Source organism: Monodelphis domestica, chromosome 1 (genome assembly GCF_027887165.1).
Source record: "Monodelphis domestica isolate mMonDom1 chromosome 1, mMonDom1.pri, whole genome shotgun sequence".
Lineage (NCBI taxonomy): Eukaryota > Metazoa > Chordata > Mammalia > Didelphimorphia > Didelphidae > Monodelphis > Monodelphis domestica.
The window spans coordinates 361,311,152-361,332,137 of record NC_077227.1 but is presented as its reverse complement, the minus strand read 5'-3'; the positions used below and the strand labels follow the sequence as shown (position 1 = coordinate 361,332,137).

The following is a 20,986-nucleotide window of genomic DNA, read 5'->3' as shown; positions in this document are numbered from 1 at the left end:
TTCCCCTTTCCCCTATCCCCTTTCCCCTTTCCTCTTTTCCCCCTTTTCCCCCTTTCCCCCCTTTTCCCCCTTTTCCCCTTTCCCCCTTCCCCCTTTTTCCCCTTTCCCCTTTCCCCTTCCCCCTTCCCATTCCCCTTCCCTTCCTCCCAACCCCCACTGCCTCTCCCCTAGCCAATGCACTATTCCACTGGGTATCACATGTGTCCTTGCTTCAAACCCATTTCCATGTTGTTGGTATTTGTATTTTGGGTGTTCATTTAGAGTCTCTCCTCATTCCTGTCCCTTCCACCCCTGTAGTCAAGCAGTTGCTTATCTTCGGTGTTTTTACTCCCACCTTTTGTCCTTTGCTTGTGGATAGTATTTTTTTCTCCTGGATCCCTGCAGAATGTTTAGGGACGTTGTATTGACACTAATGGAGAAGTCCATTACGTTGTCTTGTACCACAGTGTATCAGTCTCTCTGTACAATGTTCTCCTGGTTCTGCTCCTCTCGGTCTGCATCACTTCCTGGAGGTTGTTCCAGTTCCCATGGAATTCCTCCAGTTTATTATTCCTTTTAGCATAATAGTATTCCATCACCAACATATACCACAATTTGTTCAGCCATTCCCCAATTGAAGGGCATCCCCTCATTTTCCAATTTTTGGCCACTACAAAGAGCGCAGGTATGAATATTCTTGTACAAGTCTTTTTCCTTATTATCTCTTTGGGGTACAAGCCCAGCAGTGCTATGGCTGGATCATAGGGCAGACATTCTTTTATCGCCCTTTGGCCATAGTTCCAAATTGCCCTCCAGAATGGTTGGATCAATTCACAACTCCACCAGCAATGAATTAATGTCCCGACTTTGCCACATCCCCTCCAGCATTCATTACTTTCCTTTGCTGTCATGTTAGCCAATCTGCTAGGTGTGAGGTGATACCTCAGAGTTGTTTTTATTTGCCTCTTTCTGATTATCAGAGATTTAGAGCACTTTTTCTTATAAATAGTATTGACTTCTTTGGCTGAAAACTGCCTGTTCATGTCCCTTGCCCATTTATCAATTGGAGAATGGCTTGTTCTTTTGTATAATTGATTTAGCTCTTTATAAATTTGAGTAATTAGACCTTTGTCAGAGGATTTTATTATGAAAATTGCTTCCCTTATCAATTTGGTTTCTTTGGTTTTGTTTGTACAACAACTTTTTAATTTGATGTAATCAAAATTGTTTATTTTACATTTTGTGACTCTTTTAATGTCTTGCTTGGTTTTAAAGTCTTTCCCTCCCACAGGACTGACGTGTAAATTATTCTGTGATCACTAAATTTACTTATAGTTTCCTTATTTATGTTCAGGTCATTCACCCATTCTGAGTTTATCTTGGTGTAGGGTGTGAGGTGTTGATCCATACCTAATCTCTCCCACACTGTTTTACAGTTTTCCCAGCAGTTTTTGTCAAATAGTGGGTTTTTGTCCCAGAAGCTGGACTCTTTGGGTTTGTCATATACTGTATTTCTGAGGTCACTTACCCCGAGTCTATTCCACTGATCCTCCTTTCTGTCTCTTAGCCAGTACCAAATTGTTTTGATGACCACTGCTTTATAATAGAGTTTGAGATCTGGGACTGCAAGGCCACCTTCCTTTGTATTTTTTTTTCATTGTTTCCCTGGATATCCTTGACCCTTTCTTCTTCCAAATGAACTTTGTTATGATTTTTTCTGAGTCAGTAAAAAGTTTTTTGGAAGTTAAATGGGTATAGCACTAAATAGATAAATAAGCTTGGGTAGGATGGTCATTTTTATTATATTGGCTCGTCCTACCCATGTGCAGTTAATATTTTTTCCAATTGCTCAAGTCTAGTTTTATTTGCGTGGAGAGTGTTTTGTAGTTGTGTTCATATAATTCCTGTGTTTGTCTCAGGAGATAGATTCCTAGCTATTTTATTTTGTCTAAGGTGATTTTGAATGGGATTTCTCTTTCTAATTCTTGCCGCTGAGCTGTGTTGGAAATAATTGAAATACTGATGTATATGTGGGTTTTTTTTGTAACCTACAACTTTGCTAAAGTTGTTGATTATTTCGACTAGCTTTTTGGTTGATTCTCTAGGATTCCTTAAGTAGACCATCATATCATCTGTAAAGAGCAATAGCTTGGTCTCCTCCTTGTCTATTTTGATGCCTTCAATTTCTTTTTCTTCTCTAATTACTACTGCTAGTGTTTCTAGTACAATGTTACATAATAGAGGTGATAATGGGCATCCTTGTTTCACTCCTGATTTTATTGGGAATGCATCTAGTTCATCTCCATTGCAGATGATGTTAGTTGATGGTTTTAGATATATACTGTTTATTATTTTTAGGAATGACCTTCTCTTCCTACGCTTTCTAGTGTTTTTAATAGGAATGGGTGTTGTATTTTATCAAAGGCTTTTTCTGCGTCTATTGAGATAATCATGTGATTTTTGACTGTTTGTTGATATGGTCAATTATGTGGATAGTTTTCCTAATATTGACCAGCCCTGCATTCCTGGTATAAATCCTACTTGATCATAGTGAATGATCCTCCTGATCACTTGCTGGAGTCTTTTTGCTAGTATCCTATTTAAGATTTTTGCATCTATATTCATTAGGAAGATTGGTCTATTGTTTTCTTTCTCTGTTTTTGACCTGCCTGGCTTTGGAATCAGTACCATGTTTGTGTCATAAAAAGAATTTGATAGAACTCCCTCTTTGCTTATTGTGTGAAATAGTTTGTATAGTATTGGGATTAGCTGTTCTGTGAAAGTTTGATAGAACTCACTTGTGAATCCATCAGGCCCTGGGGATTTTTTCTTAGGGAGTTCTTTGATGGCCTCTTGGATTTCTTTTTCTGATATGGGATTATTTAAGAAATCTATTTCTTCTTCTGTTATTCTAGGCAATTTCTATTTTTGTAAATATTCATCCATATCACCTAGGTTGGTATATTTATTGCCATATAGTTGGGCAAAGTAGTTTTTAATGATTGCCTTAATTTCCTCTTCATTGGAGACGAGGTCCCCCTTTTCATCTTTGATGCTGTTAATTTGCCTTTCTTCTTTCCTTTTTTAATTAAATTGACCAGTACTTTGTCTATTTTGTCTGTTTTTTCAAAGTACCAGCTTCTAGTGTTGTTTATTAGTTCAATAGTTTTGTCACTTCCGATTTTATTAATTTCTCCCTTTATTTTTAGGATCTCTAGTTTGGTTTTCTTCTGGGGGGTTTTAATTTGTTCGTTCTCAAGTTTTTTGATTTGCATTTCCAATTCCTTGATCTCTGCCCTCCCTAATTTGTTAATATATGCACTCATGGATATGAATTTTCCTCTAAGTACTGTTTTGGCTGCATCCCATAAGGTTTGAAAGGATGTCTCACCGTTGTCATTTTCCTCAATGAAATTATTAATTGTTTCTTTGATTTCTTCTCTAACTAACTGATTTTGGACTATCATATTATTTAATTTCCAATTAATTTTTGATTTGGCTCTCCATGTACCCTTACTGATCATTATTTTTATTGCCTTATGATCTGAAAAGGTTTCATATATTATTTCTGCTTTTCTGCATTTGTATGTCATGTTTCTGTGACCTAGTGTATGGTCAATCTTTGTGAATGTGCCATGTGGTGCTGAGAAGAAGGTGTATTCCTTTTTGTCCCTCTTTATTTTTCTCCATATGTCTATTAACTCTAATTTTTCTAAGATTTCATTCACATCTTTTAACTCTTTCTTATTTATTTTTTGGTTTGATTTATCTAAATTTGGTAGTGGTTGGTTCAAGTCTCCCACTAATGTGGTTTTACTGTCTATTTCCTCCTTCAATTCTTCTAGTTTTTCCATTAGAAATTTGGGTGCTATTCCATTTGGTGCATACATGTTGATTAGTGAATGATTCCTCATTGTCTATACTCCCTTTTAACAGAATATATTTACCTTCCGTATCCCTTTTGATCTGGTCTAATTTTGCTTTGGCTTTGTCAGATACCATGATTGCGACTCCTGCCTTCTTTCTATCAGTTGAGGCCCAGAAGGTCTTACTCCATCCTTTAATTCTAATCTTGTGAGTATCAACCTGCCCTCATATGTGTTTCTTGAAGACAAGATATAGTAGGGTTTGGGATTCTAATCCATTCTGCTATTCGTCTACATTTTATGGGTGAGTTCATCCCATTCACGTTCAAAGTTAAGATTATCACTTGTGGATTCCCTGGCATTTTGATATCCTCCCCTAATTCTGACCTTTCTTCTTTAGCTGTAACCTTTTAAACCAGTGATTTAGATTAGTCCCCCTAGTCCTTACCCTTGATATGCTTCCCTTTCTAGCCCCTCCCTTTTTGTTCCCTTCCCTTCCCCCCTCTTCTTCCCTCCCTTTTTATACTCCTTCCCCCAACCCCTCCTTAATTTCCCCTTCTCTCTTACGCTGTTGGATAAGATAAAGTTCAAGATCCCAATGGATCTAGATGTTCTAAGCTCTCAGAGTTGATTTCACTGAGAGTAATGTTTAAGTAATACCAGTTAGCACTTTCTTCCTCTCCTTCCTATAGGAAATTCCTTCCCCCTCCCCTTCCCATGTGTATCTTTGTGTGAGAAAGATTATTCTATTTAGTTTTTTTCTATTTCTTGAAGTATATCTTAGTACCATCAATGATTCACCCCCTCCCTTTTTCTTTCTTTCACCCCCCTCTTCTCCATATTGTCTTAATGCCCCAGTCATTCCCTATGCGTGATTCTTCTAACTACTCTAATGATGCATACAATTTTTGAGAGTTACACATTACATAATCCCTACATATTAATATATATAATTTGATATAAATGTAGTCCTTATAGAAGAGAGTTTGAATAAATGCAGAAGATAACATTTTTCTCCTTTTCCCTTTCCTTCATATTTACCTTTTCAAGTTTTCCTTGCTCTTTGTGTTTGGATGTCGAATTTTCCACAGAGCTCTGGTCTTTTCTTTACAAAAACTTGGAAATCTTCTATTTTGGTTAATGCCCCTACTTTCCCCTGGAAATATATAGTCAGTTTTGATAGATAGCTGATTTTTGGTTGAAGACCCAGCTCTCTTGCCTTTCTGAAAATCATGTTCCATGCCTTACCGTCGTTCAGAGTGGAAATTGCAAGGTCTTGTGTGATCCTGATTGGCATTCCTTTATATCTAAATTGTCTTTTTCTGGTTTCTTGTACAATTTTTTTCTTTTGCTTGAAAGCTTTGGAATTTGGCAATTGCATTCCTGGGAGTTGTCTTTTGGGGATTTAGTGTAGTGGGTGTTCTGTGAACTCTTTCAATGCCGTATTGCCCCCTTGTTCTAGAATCTCTGGGCAATTTTCTTTGATGATATCTTGAATTATGATGTCGAGATTACTATTTTTGGTAGGCCAATTATTCTCAGATTGTCTCTCCTTCCTTTATTTTCCAGGTCTGTCACCTTGTCAGTGAGATATTTTATGTTCTCTTCTAATTTCTTAGTATTTTGGCTTTGCTTTATTAATTCTTGCTCTTTTGCAAGATCATTGTCTTCCAGTTGCCTGATTCTGACCTTTAAAACCTGGTTTTCCTTTTCAGTTTGTTCTATCCTGCTATTTGAGGCTTCAAGCTGTTTCTGTAGTTGTGTTTTTTCGTGCTTCTGATTGCCGAGTTCCTTTTTCATTATTTCCCATTTTTCCTGTCAGAAGGCTTCCATCTTTTTGATAACTGCCAATTTAAATTCTTCAAGAGCTTATGGACAATTTCCATTTGTTTTGGAAGGTTTTGGAGCATTTGTTTGCGCTTCCTCTTTTGCTATTTCCTCTTGTTTTTTGTTTTTTTCCCTCCATAAAATGTATCCAATGTCACCCCCTTCTTCTTGCTTTTCTTGGTTTTGGGGTGTTGGGGTTCTTGGGTACAGTTTGCCATCTCTGTGTTTTGTTTGTTTTTTTCCTCTTTCCTCCCCTTTCCAGTCAGAAATCTGAATGAGTAGTACTTGCCCTCAGTATAAGGGTCTAATGGTCAAGGCTTTAGTCTCAGGCAAATTCTAGGTTCTCTGCAGCTGAGCTGTCTTCCTGGGGAGGCCGAAGGACTGCCCTCCCCTGCCTGCCGGCGTTTTGGGAGTTAGTGCTCTCAGGTGAAAGTCTTTGGTGGTCTTAGCTAACTCCCAAGACCTATAGGTGCCCCTTGCTCACTTCAGGGGATCCCTTTGAGCACTCGGTGATTACAGCGTGGTAGTTCTGGGAGCCTGAGATCTGTGCTCCCCTAGCCTGCTTGCCGGGGTTTCAGGTGTTAGTACTCTCAGGAGAAGGACTGTATCTTATTCAGGTCCCCAGACCTGGGTCTGCCCATTGTTCAGTCCTGGGATGCCCCTCCCTCACTTGTTGATTCTGGCCAGTGCTGACTTTAACTTTGGCTCCTGCTGTTTGGTGGGGGTAGGGGGTGGGTCAGCTTTTCGTTCCCTTATATTGTGGAGGTGCTGGAATCCCACCCACCTTCAGAGCTTCACCTTGTTGTGGGGTCTTTCCATTCTTATGAGGATGGTTGTTTTTTATTTTGGGAGGGTCTTTTGTGGTCGTCTGTGTCCTTGGGTTTGAGGAGAGGAAGCAAGTCGCGTCTACTCTGCAGCCATGCTTACCCGGAAGTCCCTGAGTATATTTTTTAAAGCAGAAGATTGGTGAAGGCTAGGCAATTGGTATTAAGTGACTTGCCCAGGGTCATGCAGCTAGGAATTATCTGTCTGAGATTAGATTTGGATACACGTCCTTCAGACTGTAGAACTGGTGCTCCATTGACTGTGCTACCTAGTTCATCCAACTTCCCAATAATTCTTAAAACCATTTCTCTAAGATCTGCTTTCCTGGTCATTTGTCCTTTATTTTAGACTTCACATTTTATCCTATTTTTCAGTCTTTTGATATTTTTGTAATTCTTGTTCTGATGGAGTCATTGTTGGATTTTTTTTAAGTCCTACTTTTCAGGCTGTCCATTATTTTATAACTGACAAATGTAAATCAAAGAAGTCGTTTAGATTTCTCAAGAAAAAGGAAAAGTTCGAATACTGAAGCATTTATATCAGACTAGGGAAAGAGCTGTTGAGTTTCATTGTGAATACTCATGTTCAACATGGCTGCCTAAACAGAAACTAACTCCCTAATTTCCCCATACTCATAGTAGTTAGAAATCTCAGATTTGTGCTAGAGTAAATAATAATCAAGAAATTAAGTAAGAACCTTCAATATATTGCTTCTTCTAGCTCAGTACTATGTGAATGTGTGTACATACATGCATTATGTGTGTTCATGCACACACATTCATCCACACTAAGCCAGAATCATATGGGCAATTGAATAAGACCATCATCAAAGCTGCTACCAGCACAGGCAAACTTTATAGACTTCTTTACAACCAGAGAAAGAATAGATACACTTTTAACAGGTAGTGCTTTCTGTTCATTGGCAGCAAGAATAAAATTGTCAGCCCTAAATGGGTTATATACCCATACTAGACTCTTGGAAGACCTGGGGAATCTGGGAATGCATGACTTTTACTGGTACACTTATAGAATCCAAGATCTTTAATACCTTGTCCTGGGATGCCAAATAGGGCCCTAAAGATCTCTGCTCTGAACCTCAAAATTCCAGGGGATTTAAACCTAGGTATCGGGTGTCTGAGTAAAAGTCTAGGAGAAATAGGGAAGGACTAAGTAGGGCTGACTGTCTCACCTAAAAGTGTTCTTGGCCATGACATAAGCTTCAATTCAGGAATCAAAACTAAAACAAAACAAAACAAACAAAAACTCCCCCAAAACAAAAATGGCACTTATGAAAAACTATAATTTAGAGATCTACCTGAAAGGAGATAGCTTTGTAACCATCACAAGCAAAGATTTTCAAAATGGATTTTCAACAGGGATTACATGAATCACGAGAAGAACTGAAGGGAAACATTTTAAAAAAATGAAATAGAGATTCTGGAGGAAAGATTAGAGGGTAGAAAAAATGTTTAGAACATACAGTGGTAAACTTTTCCCAAGTAATAGACTCCCTGAAAACTAAACTAAATCAAATCAGTGACTGAAACCCCAAGAAATATTAAGATAGAAAAAAATAAAAGAAAATGTAAGCTGTCCAACTAAAAATGGCTGACCTGGAAAACACATGTAGGAGATATAGTTTATGAATCATTGTTCTCTCTGAAGTCTGTGGGATAGAAAAAGTCTAGACCTGATATTTAAAGGAATCATATGTGAAAACTGCCCAGATTATTAGAAGTAGAGGGCAAAATATAGATTCATGAATCAGGAAACTTAAGAAAGATAATTTGAAGTAATACCAGTGATTCCTTAATTCCCAGATCTTAGATCTTAACCTTATTGAAATCTCTATTGCAATAGCCTTTAGGATATCATCTCTTCTTTTTAGGTTTTCATGACATTGCCCTCCCATAGTTTCTTATCAATCACTCTTTCTTATTTTTTTGCTAATTCTTCAGCCAGGTCAGTCCAGGAACTGTGGGTTTTCCTCAAGGCTTTGTCTTGGACCCTTTCCTCTTTTACCTCTGTTCTACCTCTATACTATCTTACTTGGAGATGTCAACAGCTCCCTTGAATTCACTTATATATGCTGAGGATTCCTAGTTCTAAATATCTAGCCCTCTCTTCTCAGCTTTAGTTTACCAACTACTCCTTATAGGTCTCAAGCCAGATATCCTGCAGGCATCTCAAACTAAACAAATATAACTCATCATTCTCTCCAGAGCTTCCTTTTATGTCTTACTTTATTGGTTAGTTGTCACAGAATAGGTGGCCTTGTGTTTGTTGTAAGACCTCTTTCATCCTTATTAAGGAAATTGCTAGCCTCTCTTTTCTGTTTAGCAAGGACTAAAACCTCTGGTGTGAGGGATTGCTGAACCTTTTTGTGGCTGCTCATCTACCTTTGGTGTCCATCTTTCACCAATTCTCACCTGTGGATTCAAGAAGCATCTCAACGGACAGGATAAACCAGGTTGAGATTAATTGATATCCATCAAACCCATAGTGAGTTAGGGAGATGTCTACTTCTGGCATGTGAAGATTTCCCTCTGCAGAATGGGAGGAGGAGAACAATTTGTTCCTATGGCCATGATGGTGGCTGAAGAAGTTTGGTCAGACATCAGATATGCCAAGGTAATCCACGGAATCACAGGGTATATTGCCAGTCATCTTGATTTTTGTCTTGCCATTGAATTTTGATGACTGGAAGACAGAATGAGCCTGACAACTCTGTGCAATTCAGCCTCACTTAAATTCAGTTCATACACAATTCATCAACCCTTGATGTCATTGGTCCTCTGAAAGGAAAGATGAATGAAAACTTCCTTATTATTATCAAGGTCATGACCATCACCCTCCCATTCACTCAGGCTTTCATACAACCTTGATTCCATTCTCAGCTTTTAATTTTTACTTCCATCTAACTAAATTATTGCCAAATCTTGTCATTCTCCTTCCTCCCTCCCAGTAATGTTTTCTTTTTTTCCCATTTACATGAAAGAGCAATTTTTGGTATTCATTTTCTATCATTTTGAGTTCTTAAATTCTATTCCTTCCTTTCTCCTTCCCTTCCTCCCTCCCTCCCTCCCTCCCTCCCTCCCTCCCTCCTTATACCCCCACCCAGAGAAGTAGAAGATTTGGTATTGATTATACATGTGCTATCATTTCATGTTAGTCTTTTCAGATTTTTCTGAAATCCTACTGGGCATCATTTCTCATAGTGCAATAGTTTTCCATTATAATTACATGCTTATTTATTCAATGCAACACTAATCACACTACCAAAAAATTATTTCATAGCTAATTAAAATAATTTAAAATTTTACCTGGAAGAAGAAACAGTTAAGATATCAAAGCAATTAATGGAGGTGAGGAGGAAGTGAAGGAAGGTAGCCTAGTCATACCAGATCTTAAACTGTACTAGAAAGGATTAAACGTCAAAATAATCTGGTACTGTCTAAGAAATAGTAGCAGATTGCAAAACCAATACACAGTAGAAAATGAACAAAGTAAACTAGTATTTGATAAACTCAAAGATTCAAGCTTTGGGGGAAAGAATCACTACTTGACAAAAACTTCTGGGAAAACTATAAAACAAAATGGCAGAAATAAAGGTATAGCCCAATCTCATTTCATATACCATGTAAAGCAGGGATCCCCAAAATATGGCCCATGGGCCACATGCAGCCCCCTGAGGCCATTTATCCAGCCCCCACCATACTTCCAGAAAGGGCACCTCTTTCATTGTGGTCAGTGAGAGGAGCACTGTATGTGGCGGTGCCACAAAGTGTGGTGTCACTCACGTACAGTACTAGTTATAATTACATGTCATCTCCCCTAATCCAATGTACAAGTCTTCAGGATAGGGATCATTTTTACCTTTCTTTAGTCTCTAGGGCTTATCTATCAACTCCATTCTCTACTCAGCCAGTCATCCCTTGTGAAAAAAGTAGAAGAAATAAAGAGGAAAAAGAACCCACAGTTTAGTAAAATTAGCTAATAGATTGACTGTTATTCGCCCACTGGTAGAATATGTACTATTTCATGCTATAGAACTCTCTTCTTCCTCCCTCCCCCCCATTCCACTCCCACCCCCCAGGTCTACAACAAATAGATTGAGGTGCATTTTTCCAAATCTTCCATAATCAAGGTTAAGCTTGATTTTTATTAGAAGATTATATTCAGATATTATTATTATTATAAATCCTTACCTTCCATCATAGAATCAATACTATATATTGGTTCTAAGGCAGAAGAGCAATAAGGGTTAGGCAGTGGGGGGTTGAGTGACTTGCCCAGGGTCACAGAGCTAGGAAGTGTCTGAGACCAGATTTGAACCTAGGACCTTCTGTCTCTAGTCCTGGCTCTCAATTCACTGAAGCACCCAGCTGCCCCCTATGTTCAGTATTATATCCATTATGTTCACATTGTTTTTCTGATTCTACTTATTCTGCATCAATTTATGTATTTTGCCATCACATTTGAATTCCTTTTTTTTTTTTTGATATAGTGATATTTTCTTGTTTCTGTACCAAAATTTGTTTACCCATCTAATCAATGGGTAAGTACTTAGTTCCTGTTCTATGTTCCTACAAAAAAAGTACTAGTATGGATAGCTCTTTCAGGCCTTTCTGTGGTACTGAGATCTCTCTGTTAAAGATTGTGGACATATTCTTCAATTTTTTAAAATATATAATTCCCAATTACTTTCTAGAATGGTTAATTTCACTAACAATATCTTATTTAATGTGCCTGTGTTACAGCCCTTCCAACATTACCAGTTTTCACCTTTCTATCATCTTCACTAATTTTCAGTGTGTATGGTAAAACCTCATAGTTTTGTTTGCATTTCTTATTCATGATTTAATTTCTTTCATATTATTGTTGATAGTTTGCAGTTCTTTTGAGAAAGGTTGGATTACATCCTTTGTTGAGATGGCTCTTAGTCTTAATGTGAGAATTTTATCAGAAACATTTGATGCAAGTCCCTAACTTTTCTTCTTTTCTGAGCTGTTTTTTTTTCTTTTTTCTTTAGCAAAGTCCTTTTAATTTCATGAAATAGATATTTTCTATTTTTATCTTTTCTGCTCTCCCTTGTTAGTATAAAATTTTCATTTTCTATTAAAACCTCTGATCTTGTTCTCTTCTAATACTTTTGTGATATAAGCTTTTAAATTCAGATTGCATAAGCATTTTGAGCATTTGATGGAAGATCATTGGTCTACACCCATTTTGTGCCAAATATATAAGAAAGTCCTTGCCCTGTGATAGGTGCTAGGGATAAGAAGAAAAATAGTTGTACCCTCAAGAGTTTGAGGGGAAACTATATTCAAACATTCTGTTGGTGAAGGAAAATTTGTGTAAACAGATATACAAAATATGTGCAAAGCAAATATAAAGTAAATTTTCAATATATATCTATTGTGTGCTAAAACTAAGGAGCTAAAACAGCTAAAACTAAGCCAAAGACAAAAAAAAATCCCAGAACTGAAGAACTTTACATTCTGATAAATATTCATGTGTGTAAATAAATATAGAATATATATCAAGAATATACAAAGCAATTTTAGGGTCACTGGTAACTTGGAAGAATAAAGCAAGGTCTTATGTAGGAGATGGTAATTGATATGAACTTTGAAAGAAAGGAAGTTTATTATAAAATAATAATATTTTATAGGACATTTAGAATTAGAAGAAAATTTAGGTGTCATCTATTCTAATCCCCTCATTTTGTAAATGAGGAAATTAAGGACCAGAAAGGTTCATTTGCTTGTCCTCTATCATAAGGGTGGTACCTCCCAGAGGTGGAATTTAAATTTGGATCATCTGACTCCAAATCCAACATTCTTTTCTTTCTTTAGTAGATTTCTTTTTGTTGCAGATTATTTTGAAGAGAATAACTTTAATATGCCTTACACATTCAATAATATAAAATCAGAAGAGAGAACAAGCTGTCATGGATATTGTGACTAGGTGTAAAAGGGTTTTTTAAGAAAATACATGCTCAGTATTGCTTACATTTTACAAACTGCCCAAATGAGGAGATTTGAGAAGAAAAAGCTATTATTCATGGTTGCGTAGAGTTAATTTCCTCTGATAAACCTAATAATAAATATCATCATGCAAGACTTCTTAGTTAAAAGATTGTAATGTACTCTTGGTACATTTCATCTCTTCTTTGCATCTTAAAAGATTGAATTTTATGAAAAATAGAATTGAAGAATTATAGTCCCAGACTCTCTTATCCATAGCTTAAATTATTTCAAACAATCCATTAAGTTATGCTCTAAAACATAGTTTCAGTATATTTGTGCAACAATTATCCATGTCCAAAAATTTATGTCTTATTCTGCATCTTGAGTCAGTGGCCTTGCTGTCAGGATAGCATCCTAAATGGTGAACATTTAGTACTATGGAATTTTAGTCCTTTCATTGATCAAACCAATTTTTGGTAGAATGAATGATTTCCTATTATAGGCAAACTTGATATGTATGACTACTTTGATAAGTAAATGGGAGAGAGGCACAAAGGAGGATTACCTTTTGAGAAGGAGAACATTTGTTTGTGGAGAGGGAAGTAGGGAAGTAAGAAGAGTGTAGAAAGGGAGGATACAATTATCAGGAAGACAAGTTGCCTTAGTAACATTTTACTCTGCAAGAAGGAAATAAAATAACTACTGAAACATCATGAAACTACCTCCTCTTCTTGCTTCTACTTTATTAAGTTCTAATATATTATGTTGTAGTTAGGGGGGGAAGGCAAGAAGAAAAAGTCATTTCCAAAAATGTGCCATTTTATAATCTAATTAACAGGCTATGAATAATAATTTTACTAGTATGATATAATTTTGTAGGAAATCTGTCTATCTTAGCTGTGAGGTAGAGTTCTATTTCTACCAATTTGCCTTCCCTTCTTCACCACAATTGTGTTTTTGGAGTATACATAAAAATATAATTTCATTATTTGGAATTTTTAGGGATTATGTTCGAAGTGAACTGGAGTCAGCCTATGAAGGACCAATGTACTTAGAGCCTTTGTCTATGAATCGCTTCACTACAGCTCTAATAGGTAAGTTTAATTAGCAAAAATAGCTAAGAGGATGAGATGAACTTAGGTAGTTCACCTAATTTACTTAGAGAGGGGTGAACATTTAGGAGCCTTTTCTCTTTTGAGATGATGGGCTCTAGATTTCTTTTTTTTTTTAAACCCTTACCATCTGTCTTGGAGTCAATACTGGGTATTGGTTCCAAGGCAGAAGAGTGGTAAGGGCTAGGCAATGGGGGTCAAGTGACTTGCCCAGGGCCACACAGCTGGGAAGTGTCTGAGGCCAGATTTGAACCTAGGACCTCCCATCTCTAGGCCTGACTCTCAATCCACTGAGCTACCCAGCTGCCCCCTCTCGATTTTAATAAGATAATTTAGCTTTTGTATTTTTGAGCTTTCTTCATAATCATAAGTGAAACATGCTAGATTACAGGAGATTAGGAGAGAGAGACAGCATGCTGGACCTACAGTCAGAAAGACCTGAATTCAAAGTTGTTGGTCTGGAGATCTTGGCATGATACAATAAAAAATGTTAGAGTAGAATTCAAGACATGTGGATTGTAATTCTGGCTTAACTAGCTCTTCCTGTGACTGAAGAGAAGTTAATTTTTGAGAACTTTAGATTCCTCATTTATAAAATTAGCAATTATAAGACCTTTCCTTTGTACTTAATATAGTTGTTATGGAGATCAAATAAAATAGTATATAAGAAAACCCTTTGTAATGAGTGCTATACAAATACGATATCACCATTATTGTCTGTCATCACTATGAAAAGCCTTTATTTTGTTTATATATCTGAAAATTACAAGCTAAAACAATATAGTTTTACATATAAAATATTTTTACATATAAAAATGTCATTTATTTTTATAAAATATATCAAAGCTTTTTTCTTCATATCCTCTCATTGTTGGGAATAGAGGGAAGATTTATTTTTAGGTAAAGGAATTTGCCTTAATGGACTGAATTGTAACTCCAGTTTTAAATCTGTATGTATTTGCAGTCAGTTTGCTTCAGACTGATATAGGTAATTATGAAGTTTTAGGACATGTAATTGATTTCTTGTAAACTGTTCAAACCCATGGAAATGTTTTACAAGAAAAGATCCTGGTAGGAGTATGAAAGAAGTTAATAACATTACTCTTAAGTTTTCTGCATTGATTACTATGGTGGTCTGCACAAAGATTTGTTGAGTAAATGCTTATTAACAAAGTTGATCAATATGGCAGGGAAAGCCCAAGCCTTTTAAAATAACTACAAAAGGGGCAGCTAGATAGCTCAATGTAGAGAGTTCCAATCCTTAAGTTGGTAGGACATGGTTCAAATTTGACCTCAAATACTTCCTAGCTATATGACCTTGGGCAAGTAACTTAACCCCAATTGCCTAATCCTTAACAGCCTTGGAACCAATTCTGGTATCAGTTCTAAGACAGAACAAAAATCATGTTTCTAAATAAAAGAACTACAAAGGTTTATTACTATGTTTTAAAAAAAAGTGACTGTCAGGGGCAGCTGGGTAGCTCAGTGGATTGAGAATCAGGCCTAGAGATGGGAGGTCCTAGGTTCAACTCTGGCCTCAGACACTTCCCAGCTGTGTGACCCTGGGCAAGTCACTTGACCCCCATTGCCTAGCCCTTACCACTCTTCTGCCTTGGAGCCAATACATAGTATTGACTCCAAGATGGACAGTAAGGGTTTATTTTTTTAAAAAAGTGACTGTCTTCCCATGTCACTTATGTAAGCTTTAAAGGAAAATTAATTGGAAAACATCAGGTATTGTTATAGGATACAGGGTTCTTGGAGATATGGGTTTTTTTGTTGTTGTTTCTTAAACCCTTACCTTCCATCTTGGAATCAATACTGTGTATTGGTTCCAAGACAGAAGAGTGGTAAGGGCTAGGCAATGGGGGTCAAGTGACTTGCTTAGGGTCATACAGCTGGGAAGTGTCTGAAGACAGATTTGAACCTAGGATCTCCCATCTCTAGGCCTGACTCTTAGTCCACTGAGCTACCCAGCTGCCACCCTTGGATAGGTTTTTAATTGGTGATATTCTAAAATAAAATGCTAACAGTATTGCCTATAGATCAGAAGATAAATAAGCTATTTTTTTTAGATCTGGGCCAGGGGATTCCATTACCATTGTGGCTCTTTCCTTCTCCTACAGATTTTTTTTATTTTTTTTAATTTTTTTTTTTAAACCCTTACCTTCCGTCTTGGAGTCAATACTGTGTATTGGCTCCAAGGCAGAAGAGTGGTAAGGGCTAGGCAATGGGGGTCAAGTGACTTGCCCAGGGTCACACAGCTAGGAAGTGGCTAAGGTCAGATTTGAACCTAGGACCTCTCGTCTCTAGGCCTGGTTCTCAATCCACTGAGCTACCCAGCTGCCCCTTCTCCTACAGATTTTAAACCTACAGATAAAAAAAACAAAACAAAACCAGATTTTACTTCTCTCAAAGAGTATATCTTATGTGAGTTATGCTCACCAATGAAAGAAGCTAAAACCAGTAATTTTAAGTCTCATCACCACATGATGTTGGCATAGACTTAGGGGAATAAATTGAGTATCTCTGAAATTTTTTCTAAAAACAAAGTAACAGTGAAATTATAATTTGAATTAAATACTGCCAGAATTTTTTTCTACTACTATCCTTGCCTTCAGCTTGGAATGATCTTATAAAAGTCAGTGGAAATTAGTAGTGCTTAAAAAAAATCATATGGATGTATGGATACAAAATTTATAGATAATATGAATATGGAATTAATGTTAGAAAAGTTGATATTTGGTATACATGAACATTATCCTCTAGATTGACTACAAAAACCATTAATTACATTAATTACTCTTAATTTTATTAAGACATTGTCTTGATAGCATATTAGGTTGAATGTTTTGATTTTGCATTTATTAAATGATAATAATTTTAGTGTTCTTTTTCCCCTTTAGGTCAATTGGTGGTGTGTACGTTGTGCTCATGTGTGATGAAAACTAAACAGATCTGGCTCTTTTCTGCTCACATGCTTCCTCTTCTGGCACGACTGTGCCTTGTTCCACTAGAGACTATTGTTGTCATTAACAAATTTGCAATGATTTTTACTGGATTAGAAGTTCTCTATTTTCTTGCATCTAATCTTTTGGTCCCATATAATCTTGCTAAATCTGCATATAGGGAATTGGTCCAGGTAAGACACATATTTAGGAATATTTAGTTGAAATACTACCTAAGCACAAAATTTACTTAGCTTTTAATTTATCATCATTTCACATATGTCAGTGATGACATTACTAAAGCATAATTAGAATTTTGGTTAGGATTTGCATAAAATTTTGGTTACTTGATGGCCCAAGTCTGATTGTTTTGCTGAACTGAGGTTATTCTTAAAGAAGTAAAATAAACATATATAAATTTCACTCCTGAGGTAATTTATTTTAATTGATAACATATATGAAAACCAGAGCTACATTTTAATTGTTTTATTTAGTCTCTTAATTTGAGTTGAACCTTTGCAGTTATGTGTCCGAATGCTCCCTTTAATGTTTTGATCCCAAACAGATGAATTCAGACAATAAATAACAGAAATTAGAAAGGTTGAACATCTATCTGATACTAAAAGAAGTCTTTGAAAATGCTAATGATGTATTGGCATCTCAAAAATACAGTAGATTAAATATTTAAGAGAATAACCTAGCCAACAACATCAGTTATATCTTAATTTTATCATTTCAGATCTATCATGAATAAAAAGTAAAGTGCTAAAAAGTGATCTATGTGGTTAATTTGTACTATTTATGGATTTTGTATATTTGTATATATGTGTCTATCCACTATATAAAGATACAGGAAACCCTCTTGATTTTCAGTGTCCGGAATTATGATATGCAAATCCTTCTCCAGCAATCATAGAAGCATGGCACTTATGTCCTATTCTACTCTCTGCCTGGATCCAGAGCCCCTTGTGTCCATTGGTTGACATCATGTCTTTAAGGCTTCCTTTAAAGCACTTACTTGGGAGAAGGAGAAATACTCCTCCCTATGTCCATTAGGTAGGGCCACTTTTGGGGAAGACATTATGTAGTACATGACTTGCCAGGATGGAAGCAGAGAGGTGTGCTGGAGAGCAGGGTGATGTGGAGGAATTAGAATTGCTGAGCAACTGGGAAGTAGAGAATCTTTTATTAGTTGGTCAGAAACATTTGTTAACTCGTATTGCCAAGTATTGTGCTAAGTACTGAAGATACAAAGAAAGGCAAGAAACAGACCCTTCTCTCAAAGAGCTCACAGTCTAATGGGAGAAGACAGCATATAAAAAGATACTTAAAAGCTGGAGGAAGAAGGGCAGACCCAGGTTGGGGGCACGATGAAGTACTGAAGCCAAATGAGAAATGATAAAATATTTGCTGTGAGCCTCCACTCCTTAAACAGATAATTGTAGGAGCTCCCCAGTCTCTACCCTGAATCCTCTTCAGGCAGAATGTAGGAGAGGTCTAAAAGGTTAGGGTAGTAAGGAGATGAGAGTTTAGAGTTGATGTGATCTTAAAGAAAGGTGAGTGTCTGGAGATAATGAAGAAATGCAGGTGAGCAGCCAGGTAGGAGGTGGAGAAGTATCTGCTCTGGGCCTCCTTCTTAAATAGTCTGCTAGGAATTGAGGCCTATTTGTTCTGTTAATTTCTACATAGGGGTCATAGTAGTCATGATTCCCAGTTGGATTATATCCACCCTATATATGAAAAGGAAAGATATCCTATATATTCATAAAAGTAGTTAATTTGTAGGTTAGGAGTAACACTGGCTTGTTGGAAACTTCATTTTAGCAAGAGTAATTACCATAAGCTTTGTAAGATCTTCAAACCAGTTCATCTGATCCATATCTCTGAACAAATTTCATTAATTACATGCATACCCTTGTGAAACTCAGTTCCCTGTCATCATAATTATCAGCAAATATACTAGAAATCAAGAAGATTCATGATTATGAATATTTTAATAAGGAAACTGAATTTGTAACTTTGCTTATTCACAAAAATTGATTCAATGTAACATTTCTTAATGAACAAGTACTCCATTTTAATGTCTTCATAATCATGGATATAATTTATATCACCAGAAAGATTACATTATTATGTTTTGCTTCATAATTTATTGTAGTCATAGACAATACAACTGAATTAGTTCTAGACAATACATTTTCCTTAGGATTTACTTTGGTAAAATTATTTTACTTCACTGCATACTTAAAAACATAAAGGCTAAATCTCCATTTTCCAGTATTGTATTAGCTTTCTTTTTGGTTACTGTTGGATACATTGCACCACAGTAATGGGGTGATACTAAAGAAATGACTAAAAATATTTTAATTATGAGATTATTATATTTATGACCTAGAAAAAAGTTAGAAGAAAAATAGAAACCATGTAGTTTTTGTGTGATCTTATTTTGATAATAGGGTAGGGGAGAAAGATATTGTTAGGAATAGAATCATAGGTCTTTTAGAGGCTGAAAAACTCTTAGAAATCAAGTAGTATAACATTTTTATTGTGCAGAGGAGGAAACAAACTCAGAGGTTAAATGGAAATTCTTATGAAAATACTTGGTTTGAATATAGCATAATAAAAGATATAGGTTTTTTCTGTGAACTTTTGTGAATTGAATAACATATTTTACATTTTTTATCCCACATTCAACTTTTAAAATAGGAATTGAATATTTAGGTTCTATAATATAATTATAAGTTAATAATGTCTAAAAATTGTTCATAGATCAGTGGCAGTTTTTATAAAATTAATAAAATTCTTTTTTTAAAGCCACATTATTTGTATAATTATCTACAATCCAATTAAAAAAATTTTTTTTAAACCCTACATACAATCTATTGTGAGACAGAACACAAATTTATGAAGTATTATGCTAGGTGATAGAGATCAAAGACAAGTTTAAAGCATTATTATAGTATTTTTATAACTGATTAGAAAGGTCAATTTTTAGTTTATTGAAATATCATTTTCAATTATGAGTTAGGTTATGCCAGTTGTAAAGCTAAGAAATCCAAGATTTTATAATTATTGAATTCCTTTAATTTTTATTAAAAAAATAAATGTTAATCAAAGAAGTCTTGCTAGAAAAGAAAAACTGTTCTCATTTTCCTCTGAATCAAAGTAAGTTTCTTTAGAATCTTCTCTCTTGGAATATGATTATGTAATCACTTAATTATTAATTTCATTATTAAATGGTCTCACATATTAATTGGATTTGTATTGTTTCCATATTCAGGTAGTGGAAGTATATGGCCTTTTGGCTTTGGGAATGTCCTTATGGAATCAGCTGGTTGTCCCAGTTCTTTTCATGGTCTTCTGGCTTGTCTTATTTGCTCTTCAGATTTACTCATATTTTAGTACACGAGATCAGCCTGCATCACGGGAGAGGCTTCTTTTCCTTTTTCTGACAAGGTAATTAGCAAAAACATGATACCATTTCCCATAGGAACATAAAACCTAATAGAAGAATGATGAACTTTGTTGTTATTCATTATTCTAGCAAATATTTCATGTTATATAATTGGCTAAGTATTTTGGCATTTGCTTTTTATGGCTAGTCCTGGTATAACAGATGAGTTATTGACTTTATTTCAATATGTATTTCATTGAATACATTATAGAAATAAGTTTAATAAGATTTTCATACTGGGTAAAGAGTGCTAGATATAGCAAATTTTAAAATATTTTTATTATTCAGATTGAACTAATTTGAAAAAAACAAATACCTCTTTTCTTTATTGGGAAAACCATATTGGAATATCTCATGGTTAGGGAAATAATGCAAATATCAGATTCATTAAATAGTAAATATTCTTCAAGAGAAATGTTAAACATTATTATGTAAGTATTTGATTTAGAAAAAAAAATTTTTTGCCCTTAATGTCACCTGTTTTCTTTTCTCCAAACAGTCACTTCTTCCTTGGTCTTACTCATCCTGCCCTTATATCTTGTAATGATAGGCTTTCATTTCCCAATTTAAAGATATCCAGAATCTAACAGATATTTATTTGTTTTTTTCTTTGGCCCATAATTAGTTTAAAAAAAGACAGGTCAAGCCTGACACTCTGCTACCTACCTGCCTATTTGAATTTTAGCTCCTTGAAATTGGGATTATTTCATTCCTTATTTTTGTACTGTTAGGACCTGGCATTTAATAATTATTTCCTGAATATTTGTTGATTGGATGTCATATATTATCAAAGCTATTTTCATCCATATGAAATAACAAAAAGTAAGATATGCCAAAGAATATTCATATTTAAATCAATCGAAATTAACTTAATTTCTACTTAAAAGTAAATTTCCATTTTTTAAACAAAATTTTAAAATGGTATTAGAAGACTACATATATAAGAAGACACCCCCTCCCTCTGCGTTTTTTTGCAGAAAGTGGAGACAATTTGTGTGAAATC

At 35.5% G+C, this 20,986-nt stretch overlaps 1 protein-coding gene across 1 annotated transcript in view; it reads left to right on the top strand.

Moving 5' to 3' along the window:
* The window catches only part of RNF145 (ring finger protein 145), a 105,588-nt gene that overhangs the window by 45,380 nt on the left and 39,222 nt on the right, over positions 1-20,986 (top strand). The window contains exons 4-6 of the mRNA XM_007473959.3: positions 13,472-13,563; positions 16,488-16,723; positions 19,810-19,985. Coding sequence (XP_007474021.1) covers positions 13,472-13,563; positions 16,488-16,723; positions 19,810-19,985 — 504 coding nt within the window. The remainder of the gene's footprint in view (positions 1-13,471; positions 13,564-16,487; positions 16,724-19,809; positions 19,986-20,986) is intronic.